Source organism: Gopherus evgoodei, chromosome 15, assembly GCF_007399415.2.
Source record: "Gopherus evgoodei ecotype Sinaloan lineage chromosome 15, rGopEvg1_v1.p, whole genome shotgun sequence".
NCBI classification, from domain to species: Eukaryota; Metazoa; Chordata; order Testudines; family Testudinidae; genus Gopherus; species Gopherus evgoodei.
In genome coordinates, this window is record NC_044336.1 from 19,962,462 (window position 1) to 19,985,817 (window position 23,356).

The 23,356-nt window shown below is 42.4% G+C and overlaps 1 protein-coding gene across 1 annotated transcript; it reads left to right on the forward strand.

Annotated features, from left to right (window-relative positions):
* The first annotated feature begins 1,264 nt into the window (after positions 1-1,264).
* On the forward strand, positions 1,265-21,081 carry SCPEP1 (serine carboxypeptidase 1). Its single transcript, XM_030534398.1, has 13 exons — positions 1,265-1,390; positions 5,283-5,428; positions 6,239-6,328; positions 6,778-6,933; positions 7,773-7,847; positions 8,780-8,852; positions 9,897-9,934; positions 10,170-10,298; positions 11,759-11,843; positions 12,738-12,851; positions 13,601-13,738; positions 17,663-17,826; positions 19,585-21,081. Exons 1-13 carry the CDS (start codon positions 1,330-1,332, stop codon positions 19,651-19,653), a joined length of 1,338 nt encoding a protein of 445 aa, XP_030390258.1. The 5' UTR covers positions 1,265-1,329; the 3' UTR covers positions 19,654-21,081.
* Positions 21,082-23,356: the final 2,275 nt, after the last annotated feature.

Sequence of the window (23,356 nt, forward strand, 5' to 3'; positions counted from 1 at the left end):
GGGTTGTCAATCACTCTATCACAATCATGGTCACATTGATCACCAGGCATTAGTGTGAGTTTTATCTACTTTGTTTTTATCGCCGTATTTATTTTTGACGACTGTAAAGCTCGGAGCAGAATCAGGGCCCATATTTCCTTTATTGTTCCCTATTTCCTCTTTTTCATAGTGACATTCATGAGAGTTGAGGAGCGATCTGAAGAAGAACTCTGTGTGGCTCGAAAGCTTGTCCTCCCCTCAATAGGGTGAACAGATGTCCCGATTTTATAGGGATAGTCCTGATTTTTGGGTCATTTTCTTGTATAGGCTCCTGTTACCCCCCACCCCGTCCCGATTTTTCACATTTGCTGTCTGGCCACCCTACTCCTCAACTGTAGTTAGTCCAATAAAAGATATTACCTCACCCACCTTGGCACAGAGGAGTGTCTGTTTTAGACCCTGATCCTGCAGCTAGCTATGCATGGGCGTTAGAATATGGCTGGTTGGAGACAGATTCAGGATCAAAGCTTTAATTATCATTTAAACTCTCTGTTCCCCCCAATCCCTCCAACACACCCCATGTAACGTTAATCATGTAAAACAATTCTGCTTTTACGTTCTTAGGAGAAAAACTGATATTAACATCTTAAATCCATGATATTGAGGTCAGATTTACAGAGTAGAGCCCTATGCATATGTGGAGTCTCATTAACTTCAGTGGAATTACTCACATCAGAAAAATTACTCTTGTACATAAATATTTTTGGTTTGGGTCTGCAAGATAGGAGCAAGGCGTTCCTATAGAAAGTGTAAAACCTGAATACCATGAAATGAGAATCTCAGATGTGTGGGCATTAAAAGAGAAAGAAGTTGGGAGAAATATTTTCTCAGGATTATGTCTCCAGGAAGGATAAATTTGGAAAATCTAAATCACTAGAGAAGTTGTGGAAACAATGATTGTAAATCCTTTTAGCACACATAAATCACTTGCTGATTTTATATACAATTCCTTTCCTCATCTCACAGGCTGGATTTAGCCTCCAACATCAGAAAAGCCAGTAGTTCTCATGTAGACAAGCACAATAAATTCTGTAGCATAACATAGGGAAATCAGCCGGTTTGGGAAGCCAGCTAAATCTAGCCGCACAGATAGAACCAAATGTACTGGCATCTTGACGGCAGCACAGAGATCTGTTGCTTTTACCACGCAGGGGAGGAGAGAGGGCGCCCTGGGGTAGTAACCAGCTCCCTTTATAACCAGAGAGCTAGCACTTCCCTTTTCACTACGCAGCTGACTAGAGACTCGAGTCATATGATTTTCAGTCAGGAAACTCCGCAGTTGCTGCAGAGATGGAGCTGCTGCTTAGACAACATGTTATCCCGCTGCTTTTCCTGCTGACTTTGGGTTCAGGTATGTTTGGTAGGGGGCTGAGTGTACGAGAGATGCATGTTTAACTAGATCCATGAGGAGTTACTGAAGCTAGGGTGGTGGACATTACTCACAAGCACCTTTCTCCTAAATTGACTGTTTTATGGCTTGTTGGACTTTAAGGCATTTATTGTTAGGTGAACACTAAGGAATGAATGATGCCTCCTTTTAGCCTGCATACCCACTCCCCAGATATTTTTTGTGCTAGGCCCTGGCAGAAGCATCTAAATCCAGATGTGCTGAGAGTTTTGTGCAGAGCTTTCAAAGACTGATCCTTTTTAAGGGAGTCTGCTTCAGGCTCATACTGTTTTAAGCTTTGCCTATCCTGTGACATTAATTATGTAATCTCTTCCTTGGAACACTCTGGCTGTCCCCTTGTCTTTCACAGTGCAAAAAGTTTCCAAGTGTGTTCAGTATCAGAGGGGTAGCCATGTTAGTCTATAAGGTGCCACAGGATTCTTTGCTGCTTTTACAGATCCAGACTAACAGATGTTTTTGAGCATGAGCTTTCCTGGGTGAATACATGTCATGCATCTGACGCAGTGGGTATTCACCCACGAAAGCTCATGCTCAAAAACATCTGTTAGTCTATAAGGTGCCACAGGATTCTTTGCTGCTTTTACAAGTTTGTTCAGTGGCAGGCCCTAAGAATATATGTAACCTAACCACATATAAGTAGCCCCACTGAAATCAATGATAAGTATTTGCATGATGAGTCAGAGATCTCATCCAGTGTCCTAGAATGTACATATATACCTGCTGCGGGAGTACTCAGCACCGCTCCCATCTGTAGGAGTAGCTCTTTCCTTTTACTCCCATAAAAATAGCCTTGCATTACTGAAGTGATAGACAGGCAGTCTCTTATTTATGTGGTATGTACAAGAACTGCTCTCTGAGGCCGTGATCCTTCAATAAGGAACACGTGGATGGCCCTTTGCCCCCACACAGAGCCCCATTGACTTTAATAGAGCTCTGTATGGGTTAGTCTGCACAACCTCAGGATTGAAGGCTTGGGGATCAAGTCTGAAAATCTGGTGTGTCCAAAAAAATTTTGGTTGGAGGTGGTGCTTTAATTTGAACATGATGTGCCTCTTTTTAATTTAGAGCTCTGTGCTGTGCACCCTTACGCTATAGTGTCAGTCTTTATTATGTGGCTGACTTTTTTCCTGGAGAAAAAGGTCCACTTCCCTTACCTGAAAGCATGAATCTAATGTGGGGTGGGTTAAAGATGCCAGCTTGTTACACAGAACAGGATTTAGATGGAATATAACACTAAACTCTGCTGCTTCTCACCCTTCCCACCATCACTGGTCTCCCAAGACAAGTGAAGATAAGTCTTTGTTGTGTAACTTTTCTCAGATAAAACATTAAGTTGATGGCTAAGAATAATGTAACTGAGATGTTTTGGAGCTTACTGTCAAGGCTATTGATAAGATATAACTGGAGAGACATTGTTTGTCTTATGTGGATAATTGTCTATACACATGATCTGTTAGCCTCGTCTTGCTGGATCTCTAGGGTTCTTGAAATAACTAAATAAATTGAAAACACAAAAATGAAGACTAGTTAACAAGCTGAAAAAACAATATTCTTTGTTCAAATTCCACCTCTCTGATTTACTGCAAGCTATTGTATTATGCAACATTTAGGGGGTTATAGACAAGACAAGGACTTGTAAAAATTAGGCTGTCTCTTTCCACTTCAGCTGTTAAATGGCTTTCAAGCCCAGCTTCAGGATTTTTCCTGAAGTTAGAAAAATAACTTCAAGACACACCTATGTTGACCATTGTAAGCAACTGCCCCATTAACTCCTAATAGCTGATTTAAAGTTAGATGCACACTTCTGCTGGGAAATTTATGTGGTTTAATTGCAAGCATTTTAGTTTACTTGAGGCTGACTTTCCTTCCTACCACAAGATTCTTGCAGCCTGGCCTTTCGGCTTCCACCTTCAGCTTCTATGATCCAAGCTCTTTGGTACTGGGTAATGGAGTATTCCCTGGAGTGAAGCTGCCTGAAAATTAAGGCCCCTATCCTGCAATTGGACCTGGATCCTATGCAGACCCTTGCACCCACTTCAATGGGGCTCCCCATAGGCACATGGTCTGCTGTTCTGAATCCAACTGTAGTATCAGGGCCATAGGTCTTTAGAGCTTGATACCAAACTCTCTCGGAGGTCATTGCTTGATTGGGCGGCAAAGACTTTTTCTTGAGTATAAGGCAAACGCATTGTTGCACTTCAAAGCAGATAGAATTTTTAGGTAATGTTATTAGTCCCAAATAGTTTGTTAGCTAATGACAGACTAAGGCAGAGGACTGATCGAGTGTGCTATCCTTATTTTTGAAACCATGACACGATGTGAACTGATGAGTTGAAGTCCAATTTGGCAGTAAGAATGATTGTGGATTCTTGATGCTACAAAGTACCAAGAAAAATATCAAAAAGTCGCATCAGATCTAAAGAGAACATGGCTAAACCAATTCTGTTTATAATATCATTCTACATGGGTAACCCTTCCTCTGCTTGCAGAGTTTTCAAAATATTCTGATACGCTGCTAGCAGATTGTAGGCTTGTTCAAGGCCATGAATGCTGCTGCTCCTGAAATCCAAATGAAACTGTGCCCCTTCAGAATAAGCAAGCACTTTAATGTGCTGTTGCAGAGACGTGGAGCAGTTCTTAACCCACATTTCTAACAAAATAGATGGAATCGTTCCAGTGCTATGCTCTAGGTCATCTTTACTGACTAACCTGCTTCTCAGTTACTGAACATTCCACATTGTTCTAGTGACTGTCTTGTGATAAAGAACACTAGGGAGGGGATTAAGCTTTTAAGGTCTGCTCCCTACAATGCATCTGCATCATACAACATAGTAGTTTATGCCCAGTGAAGTTATTATCAATCTTCAGCTGTCTTCACTGGGCTTTGGATCAGGCCCTAATGATGACTTTTCTTAGGGCCCTAAATGTAACAATATTTGGATACTATAATATCATGATCTGATCTTGCCTGCAAGACTGGGACCAAACTGTTATACCCTGGGGCTGAAATCTTGGCCCCATCACAGTCAGTGGAAGACTTGACATTGTCTTCAAGGCACCAGTATTTCAGCCCAGCTCTTTGCAAATACTTAAAGGCATGTCTGGTCTAGAAAATTTATTCCAGCATTTGGACAGCTGCACTGGTGGTAATGATAATGGAAGGCCCCAATCCTGCTAACACTTAAGTACAAGCATAATCTCATTCCTGTGGGTAGACCTGATGAAGTCAAAATTATGCAAGTGCTTAAATATTTGCAAGATTTGGGTGGAAGTTGAGTGTAGTCAGGGTTCAGGTGTTTTGTTCAGTAGTAAATATTTTTGAATGAGAGTGTTTGTAATTACCACATCCAAAATTAAAACTCATGGGTCTCAGCCAAGTCTCTGTTGGTCAAATGTTTCAAGGCCAAATGTTTCATACTCTAATTTAGGTTTGGCATGCTGGTCAGTTGACAAATAATGTCAACTGACCAGCTATTATTTGATCACCATCAGTTATCCTAACAAGAATGCTCTGACCTACCTTTTTGATTGCATCATGATATCATTCTTTCATTTTCTAGAACTTCATTTCATTGTGTTTCATATTTTTCTGAGTTAAAATAACTCACTTAAGAACTTACTTTTTGTAGTTAGATAGATATTTATGTCTAAGGACTAGCCTACTGCAGACCATAAAGTCTTTCTCTTTGTTGTTACTGTTTAAATAAATTAGTTCTGCAAAATATTTGACCATTTTGATATGATTTGACAATACTTGACCTGTCATTGACCAATTATTTTTGGACTGGTCAAATGCCCACTCTACTCGACTGAATCGGATACCCCTTTTCTTTAGGTGCAGTTATAAAGCAATCAAAAGAGCAGAAAGAAGCATGGGGGTATGTAACAGTCAGAAGCAATGCACACATGTTCTGGTGGCTCTACTATGCAAACAACTCTGCCAAAAATTTCACGGAATTACCTCTCATTATGTGGCTTCAGGTAAGATATTGTGAAAGACTTTTAAAAGGAATCTTGATTTCTGCACCATTCAGCATACTGATCTTCCATGATATTCTAGCTACACAGAAATAAGATTGTGAGCTATGGCTTATTCTCTGAGTCCTGTCTGAACTAGGTTTCCAGGTTAGATAAGAATACTGAAAATGTTAAACATCAATTATATAAATTAATGGGACACCTCACCTGGATTATGTGTTTAGTTCTGATCACCCTATATCAAGAAGCATATAGCAGAAACCAAGAGAGTTCATTATTCTTTGGATTGTGATTGTACTGATAAAGTACTTAGTGGCCTCAACCTCTTTGTGCTAGGCACCCTGCAAACACATAACTAAAGGGCAGAAAAACACACAAATCCTAGGCAGTATATTACAGGAGGCAATATTGAATATAATCCACCAGTTGACACAGGCTTTCACATTCTGGATTAATTCTGCAATGTGTAGTGCACATGCTGTGCACCTGGGGAAAGCTGACTATTATACGTGCACTAGCTCAGTAGCTGACTCTTCCATAACCTACTGCACTGAAGTGTGCTCAGCTCTGGATGGGAAGAAAAGCTTCAGAATGGTATCTGCCTAGCATAAAGATAATCAAATGCTTTCACAAATTAGTGATTGAGTCTTTTAAATTCCTCTCTCCACGAACAGGCCGTATATATAAAGAAGGAAGACAGGGGCTCCTTTCGCATTTTAGCATGCAGCACACAAACTAGTCCTGTGTAACTCCAATGATCTAACTCTATTGGTTTGTCTTGATTCTAATTAGCTATCTTGTTTTCCCTCATAGGGAGGTCCAGGAGCTTCAGGCTGTGGATTTGGGAACTTTGAAGAAATTGGTCCCTTGGATGCAGAACTGAAACCAAGAAATACAACCTGGGTATAGTAGAAAGTTTAAGATTGCTAATCTTAGCTTTTACTCATTGACTTATAGATGAGATCCTTGCTTTCTTAGTCAGGTGATTGACCAGGACAAAAATGCCCCAAGCAGTACGGTGTCCATCTTAAATTCAACACTTTCTCAGACAAGAATTTTTCCGTAGTTCTACTTTTGAGCCAACAAAAACACTTAAGGTGGTATCGAACCATCATCCTCTACATGTTTGCAATCACTTGCTAATCTTTGAAAACTTTATCCCTAAAATGCTATAGTTGGGGAAACAGCTGCTAAGAGCTTAAGCATAGGCTTAACCATTTGATTTGGTGGAGGAAACACGGTTTGGTGAACTTGTCTGTAATATGCATCTGGGACTGGGAAAAGGGGAAATCTGCACATATTAGTAATTGAATGGAGACTTCATACAAATCTTCTTTCTCTTGGTTGTATAGCTGCAGGCAGCCAGTGTACTGTTTGTCGATAATCCCGTTGGCACTGGATTCAGTTACACAAATGATAGTAATGCATTTGCAAAAGATCTCTCCACTGTATCTTCCGATATGCTGGTTCTTCTTAAAGAATTCTTCAGGTTGATGAAAGAATTCCAGGTAAGGAACTCTAATTTTGTTTAATAGCACTAAAGAAAAGTGTGGTTCTAATCAAGCATCAGAGAGGATTAATAAACAGCTAGACAGAGGAAGATAACAGCTTCTCCAGAAGGTAGCATATGCTACTAGCTACTGCACATGTGAACGGCCATATTGGCTCCGACCAATGCTCCATCTAGCCCAGTATCCTGTCTTCCAATAGTGGCCAATGCCAGGTGCTTCAGAGTGAATGAAAAGAACAGGGCAATCATCGAGTGATCCATCCCCTGTCATCCACTCCCAGCTTCTGGCAGTCAGAGGCTAGGGACATCCAGAGCAGCAGTTGTATCCCTGACCATCTTGGTTAAGCACGATTAATGGACCTATCTATCCTCCATGAACTTACCTAAATTCTTTGTTTAACCCAGTTATAGTTTTGGCCTTCACAACATCCCCTGGCAACGAATTCCATGGACTGAAGAAGTACTTCCTATTGTTTTAAACCTACAGACACAACTCATGTCCTTTTTTTTCTCCCCAGTTTAAAGGTGACATTGAATGTCTAATTGACATCTATTGCAGCTGCATTTATTTGTGCTGCTGTCTTTGGCCCCAATCTTCCATTCAGGCTGGTGGATTCTTGTCCCTGTGGTGAGCCTCACTGAAGACAATGAAGCTCTGTGCACACAGCATTGTAGGATCGAAGTCTCTTTAGGTGCAACTCAGAATGAACAAACAAAATACCTAGTGTTTGACGGATGAACAGCTGCAGTTTGGGTTTTGTGCAGGTGGCAGAGGTTGGGCAAAATGTATATTGCTCTGGGAGCCTAATAGCCTTATGGTATGGTTTTCTTCTCCAGACTATTCCATTCTACATCTTCTCAGAATCTTATGGAGGAAAAATGGCAGCTGGAATCGCTTTAGAGTTGTATAAGGTAAAGCAGATCCTTCCCTACGGGCGTGAATAACAGCTTCTTCCTTGGCAGCATGTGTATTTCTCACATCTTGAAGAAGGGTCTGATGGTGTATTTGAATTTTGTTTAGTTTTTGAGTAAAAGCTTTTTCATTTTTAGAGAGTAAACTTTCTTCACTATAGACGAGAAAGATCTTAGTCAAGCTAAGAAGTGGATAACTAGGAAATGATTACACTGTGCCCCAGGTCTCAAGGGTTAAATGGAGCACAGGCAGCCTTGTTGGGGTTGATTTTCAAAGGCACACAGGGCAGTTAAGTGCTCAACTCTCATTGGAAGTCAGTAGGAGTTGGGCACCCAATTTCCACTTGTGCCTTTTGAAAATCTGCCCCATATATTCTTTAGCCCAGAGTCAGTTGCTTGACTTGGTGTACTCAGGGCTTTGTTGAATCATCTGTGTGCCTCTGACAAGTGACAAGGCTCTTGAGGGCTCAAGATCACTGAAAGAAGCAGTTTATTCTCAAAGGCTCAAACTGAATTAGAAATTTCATAAAACTTTGAGCTTCCATAACTGACTTTTATAGATACAGTGTGCGAGCAAACTATGTATATCTTCCTCCTGCTGGTGCTGTTGTCTTATCCTATGATAATCATATCAGGCCATGAAGTTCAAGAATGAATTCAGCAATTCTTACAGAGCCTCCTCTTACCAAGACAAGTGCCAATGATGAATTTATAGTCATTTGGGACATAAGTGGACTCTCATCAGATCTCATTTGTCATTGTGTCTTGATGCTAGTTAAAATGAAAGGGTTGTTTCCTGTAACACAAAGGCACTTCTGCTTATCTTGCATTGTGAAGCCTGTTTCTACCATTTGCTGGTTAAGGAGAACTAGGAAGAAGATCCTTGTTTACCTAAATGTGTGTTAAAAGCTCTCTTTACATTATTTTTAAAGGCTATTCACGATGGGAGCATAGAGTGCAATTTTGCTGGGGCTGCTCTCGGAGATTCATGGATTTCTCCTGTAGGTACGTTTATAGGATTTTTGTGAACTTCTCCCTCTCCCCAAAAAGCCCATCTCTGTCTAGAATGCTGTCTGTGCCTACTTTAAATGGAGCAGATCTCCAGTGAATGCAGGAAATCTAATCTGGGTAAATGTACATTGATGTTCCAAGGAGCTGTAATTAAACCAGCCCCACTTTAGAGGGGTCAAAAATCAAAATGGCCTTAGGACAAAGCTAGTAACAAACTCATGTTCCTTTAGATGGGTGGTAGGGGAGTGTCCCTAAAAGTCACTAAAAAGTCACTAAGGCTTAGCTATGGAAGGATTCAGAAGGCTGCAACTGATTTGGCGTGCTCCTTATGTAATCCAAGCACATTTCAAAAATGGCAGGTAGGAAAATGCCTATTTTACCAGTAGCCTCTACAGTAAGTAGGGGGCTTTACATCGGGAAGTCTAAGTGTTCCTAAATTTCCACCACATCAGATTTTAAACTACTGTTTTCATTTTACCACCAATCTCTAAGTTTACCGCTAACATTAGAAGCCACCAGCCACAGCAGTGTGATAGTTAACAAAGCTGGTATGACTGTTTGCTTGGAGAGAAAATGGTAGAGATGAAAGCATTTCTTAGGGTCCTGATCCTGCAGTGAGAGCTACATGAGGAGACCCCATTGGCGGATCTGGATTTAGATGTTGGAAGTTAGAAGGGTGGGAAGCTATAGGTTTACCTTAAACAATCTTCCCTACCTGTGCTACAAATAACAACCCTGTCTACATGTTCTCATGCACTAGCACAGTGCTACAATGTTTCAGTTGCAAATGCTGCAGGAGAAATGTCTATTGGTTCCATTGGTTAACTTGCTGGGAGCTCATGTCATGGTGGTGAGTTTAGACTTTGTAAACAGCTTCAATGCCTAAATTTTGTACTAAATTTGATCTGACAATGCCTCTTTACTGAGTAATTCATCTTTGCCTCTCTATGCTGCTGTCACTGTTATCCCTGTTTATATTAGAGGGAAATTTGTGTCTGAGAAATTATTAGATGCTTGAAACCTACTATGTTTCTCTAGATTCTGTGCTTTCCTGGGGGCCATACCTTTACAGCACTGTAAGTATCTACTCCATCTCTGCTATTTGCAATAATTGTTCTGGTTTTTAAGGCTTCATTCAAGACCTTGTATTATACAATTTAAATTCAAGAGGGGACTTCCATTTCTAGGCTAGCTTTCAACCAGTATACTGGTAATTATACTGGTAATTAATAGGGCATGACATTGACTTATGGTCTCAAATCAAATTCCTTCCATGAGTAATTGGTTGTTCTCTTCCTGTTTGCATTCTAGTCTCTCCTTGATGATCAAGGTCTAGTGGAGGTGACTGCTGCTGCCAAAAAGGTCATGAATGCAGTGAATAAAGGGCAATACACACTGGCCACTGAGCTCTGGAGTCAAACCGAGGAAGTAATTGAACAGGTATGAAAACGCTGTCTGGCATCAAGATTTGTAAGTAACCTATGCTCATGGCTTATGGAAATGAACAAATTCAGGTAACACTCTGCTATTAACGTACAGAAGGGACAGTTTCTCCATTACCCCACTCCTTGTGCAGCTGTTCACACCAGTGCACTCAGTGTGCCACCATGCTGATTTGAAAGCATTTGATACTGTCTTTGCATTGGTGTAAATGACTACACAAGGTGTTAGGCAATGGAGAATGAGGCCCAGATGTATGCGAAGCAGTACAGCAGCAAGGTTTTGAAGGTCATTAAAGCAGATTTAAAGTAAAGCACACGACTAAGCCCATTGACTTCAGTGATACTACTCAATCTTAACTTTAAAAACATGCTTTGCTTGGTTGGGCCAAAGTATGGGTTTTACAGCGACAAGTGCTACATAAGTGAACCATATGTGACTTAAAAAAAAAAGTCACATAATGCTGTACTAAAGCTGAAAGATTATGCTAAAAACTGCTTCTCATTTTTGGCTGTTTTGCAGCTGCAAGTGTTCTGTGCATGGCTGGTTTCACTTCCTCGTTTCATGCTTTAGGATGATACTTTGGCTATCTTTTTGCCTTTCTCGCTAAGCCTGTGTAACCATTCCTCCCAGCTGCAATGTGTGTGTAACAGGGACGGCACAGCTGCTCCACTTTGGTTGTTGCTATGGAATGATGTCTAACTTCTACATCAGAACTTCTAAATATTTAAATTTAATTATGGAAAATGTGTAGTGTCTTGTTTTTAATTCTGAGTAACTTTTTAATGGAAACACACCTCTTCTCTGGTCCAGTTCCAGTCTATTGGCTGTATTAGGGATGTGGTGACTCCACAATTCTTGGATTCATCTAGATGTGATGAATTGGCTGCATCAGTTGTTCCAGAATATGGATGCCAGATATTGATTGACGCTAACAGAAGGGAGCATGTGGGATGGCTCAGGCTGGTGTGATAAGAGGAAACTGAGCAATGGGAAGCCTCACATTGGGAAGTTCTAGCCGAAGGGAGCATCTGGGAGATCTGTGGCACTGAGGCTATGGCAGCAGCTGGTGGATAGTTTCTGGAGCCATGGATGGGGTGGTGGGATTCCAGGAGATTCCCACCTCTTCAAGGCTAGGAAAGAAAATCAGTAGAAAGGTCTATGCTCTCCCTCACTCTCTCTCACACACAGTTGCGTGTGAACTTTGGGGACTGGAAAAAGCTCTTTCCCAAAACCCATCATCAAAAAGGAGGGAGCAAGGGACCAAAGGCCCTTCCAAAAAGGGCTTTCTCAAAATAGGGCCAGAACAGGGAACAGAATAGGGCCCCATTTAAGTAGAGAACATTGATCCCTCTCCACTCTGTGGGTAGAGTGCAACCCTCATGTGTTGGAGAGATGTTTCTCTTATAGCTATTGAAATAAAATGTCGAGTCTGATATCTTCTTCTCTCACTCTTTCAGAACACGGACAACGTGAATTTCTATAACATCCTAGCCAAGAAGTCCCCAGATCTCAAAGCCTCGAAACATGAAAATATCCATCTTAGTAAGTTGAGGGGAGTATGTTTAAGAAATTAAGCTTCCAAAGGCCTGATTTGCAGAGGTGCTGAGCACCCAGACATGTGGTTGTAGGCAGTAGGAACTGTCTGTGGCTGCCACATCTTGCAAAGATGCCTCCAGTGCTCTCAAGCTCCTGAACCTACTGGGAGAGCTTGAAGAATACTCTTGAGGGATATACCACAGCTCTTCTGTGGCATATGCTTCCACCTAGATAAACCCTGTGCGCTCGGGATATTAGTCAGGGGCAGTAGTAAATACATTACTGTAGAACTTCAGAACCTATGAACTAACTATGTCCTCCAAACACGTGCATGGGATGATCTGATTAGACACTTGCCTTCACGCCATCACTTCTTCATCGCCTTTAAATATTGACATGGAAATAAAATAACTGTTTTTATTACTGTCTCTGTTGGCTCCCAGAGACAGATGGGGGTGGAGGGATGAGGTGAAGAGCCCTCCTTACTTTTAAAAGTACAAGTGGTTGCAGCTCAAAACTAACTCATCTGGTGATGAGAAGAATTTCTGTTCAGGCTTACTAGCTAAAGCAGAAACTTAGCCCCAGAAATGTACTGTTGGGAACAATATGCACTGACAGAAAAAGGAACAAGATAATGATTCTGTTCCTCCTCTATCTTCTGACCATGCTGTAGGCTGATTCTGTCTTCTACTGTAGACCTCTTAAAAATCAGCAAGTCTCTTCCTCTGTGTACTATTGCGGTTTCAGTAGCAAAGAGTTTCTCAGATCTGAACTGAATGAGCCTCGATAACTTGTTTTTGCCTTGTGGTGTTTGTTTATCAGACACCATCTTCATGCATATCCATCATCTTTAAATCCAACACCCTGTGCCGCAGAATAAACTCTTTTCTTTCCTTTCAGTTAAACTTTACCAGCGCCATGTCGAACGTCTGCATAAGGACAGCTTAAGTGACCTGATGAATGGACCCATCCGAAAGAAGCTGAGAAGCATTCCTGACTCTGTCACATGGGGAGGTACCTTCCTACCCTCTGACATAGCTCTAATGGGCAGCTTGTCACTTACACAGTTTTGTAGTCTGCTCAAAGCAGTCTTGATGCTGTACCACATAAAGTCTCCCTGACTTGCTTGTTAAAATTCTCATCCTGCTTGGGCCCAGCTGTAGGACAGGCTCCTAAAAAGGACCCACAACAGGGAACTGGGCAGGCCTATGGGCATAGGCATGATTCTGGTCCTTGTGTCTTCCCCTCTAGCCTGCCAGGGTCTAACTAGGTGCACACCCTAGAAGGGAGAGTATGCCTAATGCCTGAGCAGCTGAAACTTATCCATGTACCTCAGTCTACCAAAAGGATTCCTAGTCATTCTCCTCTGCCAGAAAGCCGGTGCTGTGAGAGTTCAGGGAAAGGAGGGTGTAAATCAAACCAGAAGGAAACATTAGAGAGCAATGCTGAATACCTGCCAACACCCCTCCAGATTTGTAATGGGAGATGGAAACTGACAAATCCGTATGTGTAGTAATGTTAGAAACATGTGCTGTGCTGCTTTGATATCCCCTGTATATATGTGGAATTTGGCCATTCTCCATTTCTCTCCAGTCACTCAGACTGATCATTGTGGTCTGGAATGTACTGTTCCAGTGCTTGCTTTTCTGCAGCAACGAATTGCATTGCACAACTCTTGGCAAGCCCTGCTACTGATGCTTCCATTTAAAGATGACACACTTAGTCAATTGCACTGTCTTTCATGTTTGAATCCGTATGAATAGGTCAGTCAGAAGAAGTCTTCTTACACATGGCTGAAGACTTCATGAAGCCTGTCATTCATATTGTGGATGCGCTGCTGGCAGCCAATGTCAACGTTACTGTCTATAACGGACAGCTGGATCTCATTGTGGACACCATGGGTAAGGATTCGTTCTTCTCTCTGAAGAGAAAAATGTACACTGGTCATTAAAATTAAAATCCCCCCATCTATAGTACTTACATAGTCCCTACTACGATAATACCTATGCATCTCACAGTCTTTAATGTATTTAGCCTCACAACACCCCTATGAGGAAGGGCAGTGCCATTTTCCCTGTTTTATAAATGGGGATCCAAAGCATGAAAGGACAAAGTGACTGGCCCAGGGTCACACAGGAAGTCTGTGGCAGAGCAGGGAAGTGAACTCAGGTCTCCCAGGGCCTAGGCTAGTGCTCTAACCAATGGACTATCCTTCCTCTACTTTAAGGTACATTTGTATATCTTACAAATCACACTGTGTCACCCTTTCAGGAACACAGGCAATAGACACATAGATCTTATTCACTTTATAGTTTTCTTGGAGAGGGTTTAAGCTGGGTTTGTTCCCAGGAGAGACCAGGAATTCACTTCCCAAAATTCACAGATTCCTTCCCCACCCCACCCCCCCAACACACACACACTCAGTAGTGCAGTGATGGGACGGCAGCTCTGTGTAGGGGTTAGTGCCTCCAACTGCTTCCTGGTGCTCTTCCTCTATGCTGTCCCTTAGTACTCTTGGCAGAGCACCCTGACTGCTGCTGGGAGAAGCAACATGGATGGCGCATATACTCCAGACACATTTTTGCATCCTTATAGAGCCCCTGTCATAGTTTTTTGGAAGGCCACAAGGGAGCTGGCTGCCCCCTGACTATCCCATCCTGGTCAGACCCATGGGCTTGGGTCCCCTCCTTTCTGCTCACACAATGCTATGGGAGCCTTTCATCTTGAGAGAGCATAGGTGGATATGGCTGCTTCTTCCATGTAGCTTTCCACTGAAGCTATTGAACAGACCTAGAAAAGTCCGTTTGCAGTGCTGGATAGTTAACTATCCCTAAATATTTCTCAGTCAATTAAATTAAAGACTGCTCTGCTGGGAGCATTAACTCTATGCTGATGTGACTTGTAGTTAGTTAGGGTACCTGAGGCTAATTTTTTCCCCTTCTATGGCAAAATAAGATCACTAAAAGCAGACTTGAAAAGTGGCTTTCAAGCAGTGTTTTAAACAAAGACTGTTTCTTTCAGAAGTTCCAAGTGGCTTATAAAATATACAGAGTGGTTGAGACATCCTAAAAGATGCACCAAAATGGGCACACAGTGAGTCACTCAGTAAATTATGCAACACTTCTGTATGTGCCAGTAGTTCCGGCTCAGTCTGCTGAGGCTGTTACTCTGGATGCCTGGATGAGGAGAGCCGCACTAGCAGCTGCACGCTCAGTTGGTTTGCACCTCTGAGTTGTACCTTTGAGAGGTGCAGCTCAGAATCTGTCCTGCGGTCCTGAGGACACTGCTAACTGTAGTTCCATGAAGAACAGAATTCACTGTTGGAAACTCGCTTTGCTAGAGTTGGGAAGTAGAAATTAAGTTTGAAGGGAAATGCTGGGCTAGGTCTCAGATCACGGGGATTTGGTGCTAGGAGATATCCCTCCACTCTAAGAATTTGATCACATTTAGTTACATCTCTGCCATGCTTACTTCCAGCTTCTTGAGTTACACACCATGACGTAACTCCTAACTATGTCAACATAGTGTAGTTTGCCAAGGGCAGCAATCCAAACCTTGCTACTCCTGAGATGGAGCCAACAATAAGGGTAGATCCTGTTTTTGTTTTATTTTTTTATTGCTATCTGACCCTAGCCATTACTGGGGATGTGGTTTACTTCATTGTCTTCTCTTATGTCTTTCTAGGCATCACAGGTTACACTGGTGGCGTATTTTGTTGTTAACTATTTTACTACATGCTAGGTATTTTATAGCACAAATAAAGAAGTGGCTCCTCCTCTCCCAAAGCACAAATAACTGAGTTATCATCTTTCCGGCCTGATGCTCTGACTCTGTTAACCATCCCCCTCCACACAGCCACACCTACTTGAATCCCTCCACTGGATGCCCCTTACTCACTAGATCAGGTGCAGGCTTCTTGCCCTCTCCTTTAAGGTCCTTCACAGTTCTGCCCCCCATACATTTTACCACATCACCCCACCCACTCTAGCCTTGCTCCCCCATTATGTCTACTTCCCGCCCACCCCCAAGAATTTATGGGCCTTCTTCCAGGCAGCCCCCTATCTGAGGAAGGCCCTCTAAATTCATCAGTAAAGCCAATGGCCCCCTCCCTTGATGCAAATACTCCTCACAACATACTTTTTCCATGATGCCTCCACATGATTAGCCCACTAACTAATCACAAACTAAGGAGCTGTGAGGTGACTATATATTTATACATGCAAAACATGACTGGTGTAGATATAAAAATGGACATATTTATTTCATTCCTTTCTCCTGCCCTACTGGTATTGATTGTATTGGATGGCAGGCCCTTTGGGGCAGAAACCATGTCTTATTATGTGTTTGTACAGAACCTAGTACAAGGTGGCCCAGTGCTGACTGAGGACTCTGGGCGTTACCAGAACAGAAACCATTAATAATGGTGTCTAGTGACACAAGTGAGCCTAATGATCAGTCTGGAGCTGGTGGGGTTGAAGGACATGTGCACCTGCCCAAGAGCACATGTTTGCTCAGCTTAAGCGCATGTACATCACGGTTGCTCAAAAGCTTTTGTTTGTTTTTAAGAGACTCCACACTTGTGAAATGAAGCTTGTGGTCCACATTAGGTGTCACTGGAATATCTAATTCTGAAGCAAATCCCCAGAGTTCATTCTGTTTCCTTTTTCTCCTTTGTTAAAATAGTCTCCTGTACTGATCTGGGCAAACAATGCTCTTGTATTACAGAGTTTTATTGCTGTAATCTCTCAGCCTCTAATTGCTAAGAATAGACAGCCTAAAGCTCTCCTTTTCATGGACAAACCAGCAATCAATAATTCTTTAAATAGATGCTATTTAGGATGTCAAAACTGGTAAGACAAATTGGAGTGCCACAAATTGCTAATTTTGACAAAAAATTAAACTGCACTTCTTACAGCATGAATTGCTGTAGTAACTGAGCGGTGGTTTTAAAAACAGTAATAGCTTTTTTAAATGTCCTGGAACTGGTCTCTTTATTAGTTGTCTCAACACTTTTCTCTTCCCTAGCTTGCTCTTGAAAACAGATGTTGCCTTTTCAGACTCTCCTGGCTGAATGACTGTAACAAAGAGCAAAACAATGGCCCTAATGCAGACCGTGTTTCCAATGTGTGCTTGTGCTATCACAGCTTGTGCTGTCAGCTTGATCCTGCAAGGTGCTGAACAGCCTCGATTCCTACAGTCTTGGGGACAGGGAGTCCAGCAACGTGCAGGACCAGTGCTTGTATTGGTATCGATATACATTTAGAACCAGAATGAGGCTTATTTTGCATAAGCATGTGTTATGGTGGGAACCGCCTAACATTGGTCTTATGTGCCCCCCTGAGCTGAGAATTCCTACCTGCCGGTGTGTCCATCTTTAGGTTTCTGTGTAGCAAGGGAGGGCTTCAGGATGTTGTGTGGGAAGAGGAATGAAAATATGATGGAGTTGCTAATGCATAAAAATGCATGCCATAAAAATGACTCGCTTACAAAATCAGACATAAAAATACAAACGTGTCAGTTCTTAGAGCTGATCAAAACCTTTGGGTCAACTTTTGGAATTTTCACAAGACTCTGTCGCCAGGGAAGAAAATCCTTTGAAATTTTTAATTGATAGTTGGGTGTGGTGTGTTTGTTTGTTTTGTTTTTGTGGTTGCAAAAAAAAAATTTGTTTGAACATTCAACATATTTTTTACCGACTATACTTGCTATATATTTGTTCATACAGCGTCTAGAATAATGGGACACCAGTCTCAGTTGGGACCTTTGGATGCTGCCTTACTATAAACAATTAATAATGAAACATAACTCTTGTATCCCTAATTTAGGCCAGGAGGCGTGGGTTCGGAAACTGAAATGGCCTAAACTGAAGCAGTTCAGCCAACAAAAATGGAAGGCTCTATATGTATCTCCAGAATCCCCTGAGACAGCTGCTTTCCATAAGTCCTATGAAAACTTGGCCTTCTACTGGATTCTAAAGGCTGGGCACATGGTAAATAGCACAATATTTGAAAGACAAAAGAAACCTAATATTAGCCAAGTTGTAAATGATGATGTATCTGTCTGCTTTGCCTGCATAATATGGCTAAAAGCTTTCCCACATTTGCATGAACACTTCCGAATCAGACTATGTAGATTATTCCTTTGATTAATTAACTTCCTGGTCTGGAGATCTGGTTTACACTCAGACTTTGCATAATACCCAGCACAGACTTAATGGGCCTTATTCTCCCTTTCTCTGTACTGGTGTAAATAAATATGCATTATGTGGAGCACAGGTTGTAAAACGCCGCCTTTCTGGTTTGGTCGCATTTTACACCCAGTACTTTGCTCAGGTTTAATTGACCATCAAATAAGGTAATGGAAAATCAGATCTTAATTCAATATTGTCTCTCTAAATTGTTTGAACAAAGAGCGGTAATCTGCATTTCATCCATCTCTGTCACACAGTGTAGATGTATCTACTGTATTGAGAAAAATGTAATCTTTCTGTTCTGTACAACAATCCAGAACCATGGGAGGAGGGTAAATCTTAATTACACTTTCCTTGCAGACTCCAAAATATTAGAAGCCTGTTCAGCCAACGCACTGAGGCTTGTTTATGGGTTTGTTTACACTGGTACTTCACAGCGCTGCAACTTTCTCGCTCAGGAGTGTGAAAAAACATCCCCCTGAGTGCTGCAAGTTTTAGCCCTGTAAAGTACCAGTGTCGACAGTGCACCAGCACTGGGAGCTACTCCCTTCATGGAGGTGGGGTCTTTTTTTATTGTTTGTTTTTTAGAGCGCTATGCCACGACTACACAAGCCATGTTAAAGCGTTGCTGCAGCAGCCCTTTAACATTGCCAGTGAAGATGTACCCTAAGTGAAGACCACCCAACTGTATCTAGCAGCTTCCCAGCCACAAACAATTTCAGAATGCAGCCACCTTAATACACTTCTGATTCGTGGCCTTGCCATGGAATCTCCCATAATTAGTGACTTTTAGGCCTCCAATGTATATTTGTGACCACCATCCTAATGCCCTGCTAGTTGCACTCGTTATTTCCCTCCTTGGTAGAAAAGTCTTAATACATATAAATCCTCTCCCTTAATGACCCTGGAGAAATGTTACCAGTGGGAGTACCAAAAGGCAGAACTAAAGGACTCAAGAGCTGATTATCCTTTCATTGGGTTTTTTTTAAAATGGGAGTACATCTATTGTCTTCAGTAAAGTTTATTCCCACTGGTGTAAGACTAGCATGAGATCCAAATCAGGCCCCCTGTCTTCCTTCCCGCAACCTTGGAAACAAAAAACAACCAAATTCTAAACTGCATCCAACTTATTTTCACCAGTCCTAGAGCAAGAGCCTAAGCTTGCTTCTAGATTAGGGACATTCCCGTGACTGTTTATCTGCTTGAGGCACATGGAATTTGCTTCTAATGTTGTCAGCTCTCACTGCTTGGGAGGAAGATTGGCCTGTTTAAGGCATAGAATTGGGAGTTAGGAGACGTGTTTTCTCTTCCTGGCTCTGCCGCATATTCCTGTTTTACCCAGGGAAGGTCACTTTAACCTATCTGTGCCTCTGTTTCCCCATCTTTACCTGACCAAAATCCTCCCTTGGAAAGTACTCTCACAATGCACTAATAGAAGGGAGCAAGGTGAAGGCTGTCCTAGAAAAGCAAGTTAAATATTAGTGTGACTATGAAACATCTAGAGCTAGCAGTCTGCTTCCGCACAGCAATTAATAACATGCTCTTTCCCTATGGTAGGTACCATCCGATCAAGGGGACATGGCGTTGAAAATGGTCAGGATGGTGACACAACAAAAACACTGGTGAAATGGATGCCGGCTGGCATGGTTTTCATATACAACTCCGGTGTATTAGCAGAACTTGTGCCACAGACTGGACTTCAGAAGGAACAATCACTATTTGGAAATTTAGCCTCTTTGGTAATGTGCAAGGCATTTAAGGAGATGCATGGTTTATTCTTAAATGAAATGCTACCTTTGAATTTGTAAACTGTGATTCTCTGCCTCAATACTGCTCACACTGACTTTTCCTGTGGGAACTTCACTCTGATAAATAACACTCAGATGCTTCTTTGAGAATTTCCCAAATGTTCTTTGTCTGTTTATGCACCAATATTAAGATGAGTTTGCTGCTCTAAAGATTCAACCTCAGCCAGCAAGCCTGCTTCCAAAGCTGTGGATGTTTTTTCCTTAACGGATGACTTTTTGCATCTGCATCAGACACCATTGCTTTCTGTCAAGACACTGCAGAGTGGCTGTGCTAGGACTTCATTTTGAATCCAGATCCAGTTTGAACACACACCTCAGTCCATACTGAACCACTTTTTCTACTCTTGAGCCTCCTTTTCCATGTGCATTATCCAAGATTTGTTTTTTAATGCACTCAGTGCCACACAACCATCACTCAGTAAAACCTTCTTTTCCCCATTATTCAAACAGGAAGGCATGGATACTTAATATGAGAATAAACACTGTGCCAATACTTTCTCTTCATAGAATGAGCCAAAGTTCTAATGGCTAAGAGCTGCTGGGCTTCTGGCCTCCACCCAGAAAGTGAAAAGGAGGTTAGTTAAGCGATAAGGAGGAGGCATAAGTCAGAACAAATACCCCATCCATATTTTTCTAGATCTTGGATTGAGTCTCACAGTGAGCTATTGGCTTTGCAATTTGAAGTGGGAATTCTTTATAAAGTATACGTATCCCAGTTCCCCAGTGAAAACAATCACACAAATGAGGTATCTGAATCACTTCTTTCCTGTTGTGCAACTGCAATCCTCTTTGAAAATGACCCCTTTTATCAACACTCAGGCAGCTTGTGCCAGTTGTCAGACTCCTAAATAAATAGCAAACAGCCCTGTGCTTCCCCACATATGAAACTTAAGAGTATTAGCGTAGCAGCTATTTTGCAGTGTAGTGCTATGTAAAGACATGTCCACGAACTCTGCTGTTAGAGCAGCAATAAGCTGAAACTGCGCTATGGGGAACTTTGGCAATGCACAAATAAGCTGCCTTTCCAATAAACCAGTGGATCTCACTTAAATGCTGCACCTTGTGGAATCAAGTTGATTTGATGCCTAAAAACGTGTACTTCTATGGTCTGGCTTTGGGGAATAAAACCCTAAGTGCTAAAGAATGAATCCAGTAGTTACATCTGTGCTGATCTATATATTGATCCTGCTCTTGTCACATTTTTAACATGTTCTTGAAGCCAAATAAAAGCCTATGTTGTAATGGATTATAGCACTTTCTGCCTAAAAGCAGCAATGGGAGGATACTGCCGTGTGCCCCCATTCTTTATAGGTATATAAGTGGTAGGTAGCTAACAGCAGCAAGTTTCTTCTCCCCTTGCCCAATGCAGAGGAAGTGTGGAGGGCAAGACTCAACCTGGAACCAGTGACTTAGAGGAACAGCTGGTTATGATCTAAGGGAGGGATACAAGCAATTTGCCTTGCTTCTTCAACGGGGGAGTCATTTTCCCCTTTCTTGATCATCACCCAAGGTAGATGGTGGCAGATCTGTTAGCCTGCAAGCTTTTGAAAACCGATTACACCCTCTGGAGTTGTTTCAAGCAGGAGTACTGTATGCCAAAGTGCACTAGGAAACACCTCTGTGCAGGGTAGCAGGGTCCGCTTGGCCAGTTAATGCACAGCAGGTTAGTGTGCTGTAGATTTACACTCCAGCTTGCTGTGCACTAACTCGTTCTAGACAAGCCCTTGCTGCTACTTCAGTCAAACCCCGAGAGAGCTGTTGAATGGCTTTTGCCCTGTTTCCTCTCCCACTCCAACAATCTCAGCCATTCCAGGCTCCGCTTGTTCTGAAACACTGGGTGTCCCCATAGAGCAGCAACCATGAGGCTGAATCAGTCCACTGGGGTTTAATTAACTGAGCTGAATGCCTTTTCCCACACACTAGGGAGCCCAACTTTTCAAGTACAGTTGGTATGTTCAGCTCAGCAGTGTAAGTTCAGTAATGGTTCATGATGCTGCTGCAACCCAGGAGGGATATTTTGGTTAAACAGCAGGAGCTGAAAGACTGTTTTATCCAAGCTAAATAATAAGAGTTGCAGGGGTGAAGACGAAAGGAGAATAATTGGAAGTCGAAAAAAGTCGACACACACAAGAGCAGTTGTGTTGTCTAATGTGACATTCAGCACACCTACTAGAGATGTTCCCTGACTGACCGGCTGTGGAATACCCCTTTACTGTCATCGTTTTTAGTCACTGCAGATTTTCCCTTTGGAGAAGGAGGGTAGTTTGTGACAGCAGGGACACACTGGGGAAGTTTAATACTAATGATCTGATTATTAAGCGTAAACATAAATATATTTGCCTGATAAAATTCAGAAATTCGGTGGAGCTTTTAAACTGTATCCATGCACATCCAGAACACTGATCCAACCGCATCTGATCCAACCGTGTTTTCCCCCTTCCAAAGGGGAAGTATCTTCCAGTTCTACAGTCCAGCCACTTCCCCACTGGAGGGGGTGCGGGGAGGACCTGGGCCCACCCAGGGACTCTGTAGATAGCAGCCTCATGCTGCAAATCCTTAATTTCCTCCTCTGCTGCTCAAGTTTCCTGGGCCACTTCCCCACGGCCTCAACACCTTCTTTGCCTTCTTCTTAGGGTCTTAAACCAGTTAGTTCTAGCAGCCAGTGAAGAGCTCCCTCTTGCTCCCCCAGTCCTTGCTAGCTGTTGCTGCTGCTGCTACAGTGTCCAAGATACTCCTTGTCTCTTAATCTCTCAGGGGACACAGTCCTCATTCCCTGAATGCCCAGAAGCCACAGCCCTGCTCTGCTCTATAAATCCCTTTTATGAGAGCCCACTGGGCCCTAACTGGCTGCTTCTTGCATGGCCTCTCTGGGCTGCTTGGAGGATTCACCCCCACTGCTCCTCCCTGAGACAGGCTGTGACAGGCCCATGAGGCCTCCATTAATCCCTTCCTCTTCGGTGTGAACACCCCATTCCAGATACCATAACCAAAACTACCACCTTGAACAGCTGGAAAGAGAGTAGTTGCTATCAGTCTGCTCTTCCTGAGATTCCACAGCCAATGCAAACAGCTCTGAAAGCAATCTGCCCAGAGATGAGTGCATTAGACCTCAATTCAGCAAGTGCAGTATACATATGTATACGTATCTTGCTGAGTTGAGGTCTTTGTCCTTACTTTGCTTTCTGGTTGCTTGAACAATATCTCAAGCTAATGTACTGGATGAATTGAATTAAAAAATTTAACCCTCTGGCAGCTGCATACAGACAAAAATTCATTCATCAGACTGTCACATTGGCAAATGTTAGTAAAAATTCATATAGCACTTGAAAAACAAGACCAGAATACTTGCAATGAGAGGGGCAACCATCTTATCATCACTGATGTGTCTTCAGGAACTCTGATTGATTTGAATGTATTAACTCAGTTCTATGGCCTTGCCTACATTCCACCCCCATTTCCGCCCCCCGCCCCCCATCTTACGAACAGAATTGATAGGTAGGCACCATACTATGTAGGATTGA

Coding starts and splice junctions, on each gene's coding strand:
- SCPEP1 (XM_030534398.1), top strand. CDS start 1,330: ATGGAGCTGCTGCTTAGACAACATGTTATCCCGCTGCTTTTCCTGCTG. Junction 5,429..6,238: donor CTCTCATTATGTGGCTTCAG/GTAAGATATTGT, acceptor TTTCCCTCATAG/GGAGGTCCAGGAGCTTCAGG. Junction 11,844..12,737: donor ACATGAAAATATCCATCTTA/GTAAGTTGAGGG, acceptor CTTTCCTTTCAG/TTAAACTTTACCAGCGCCAT.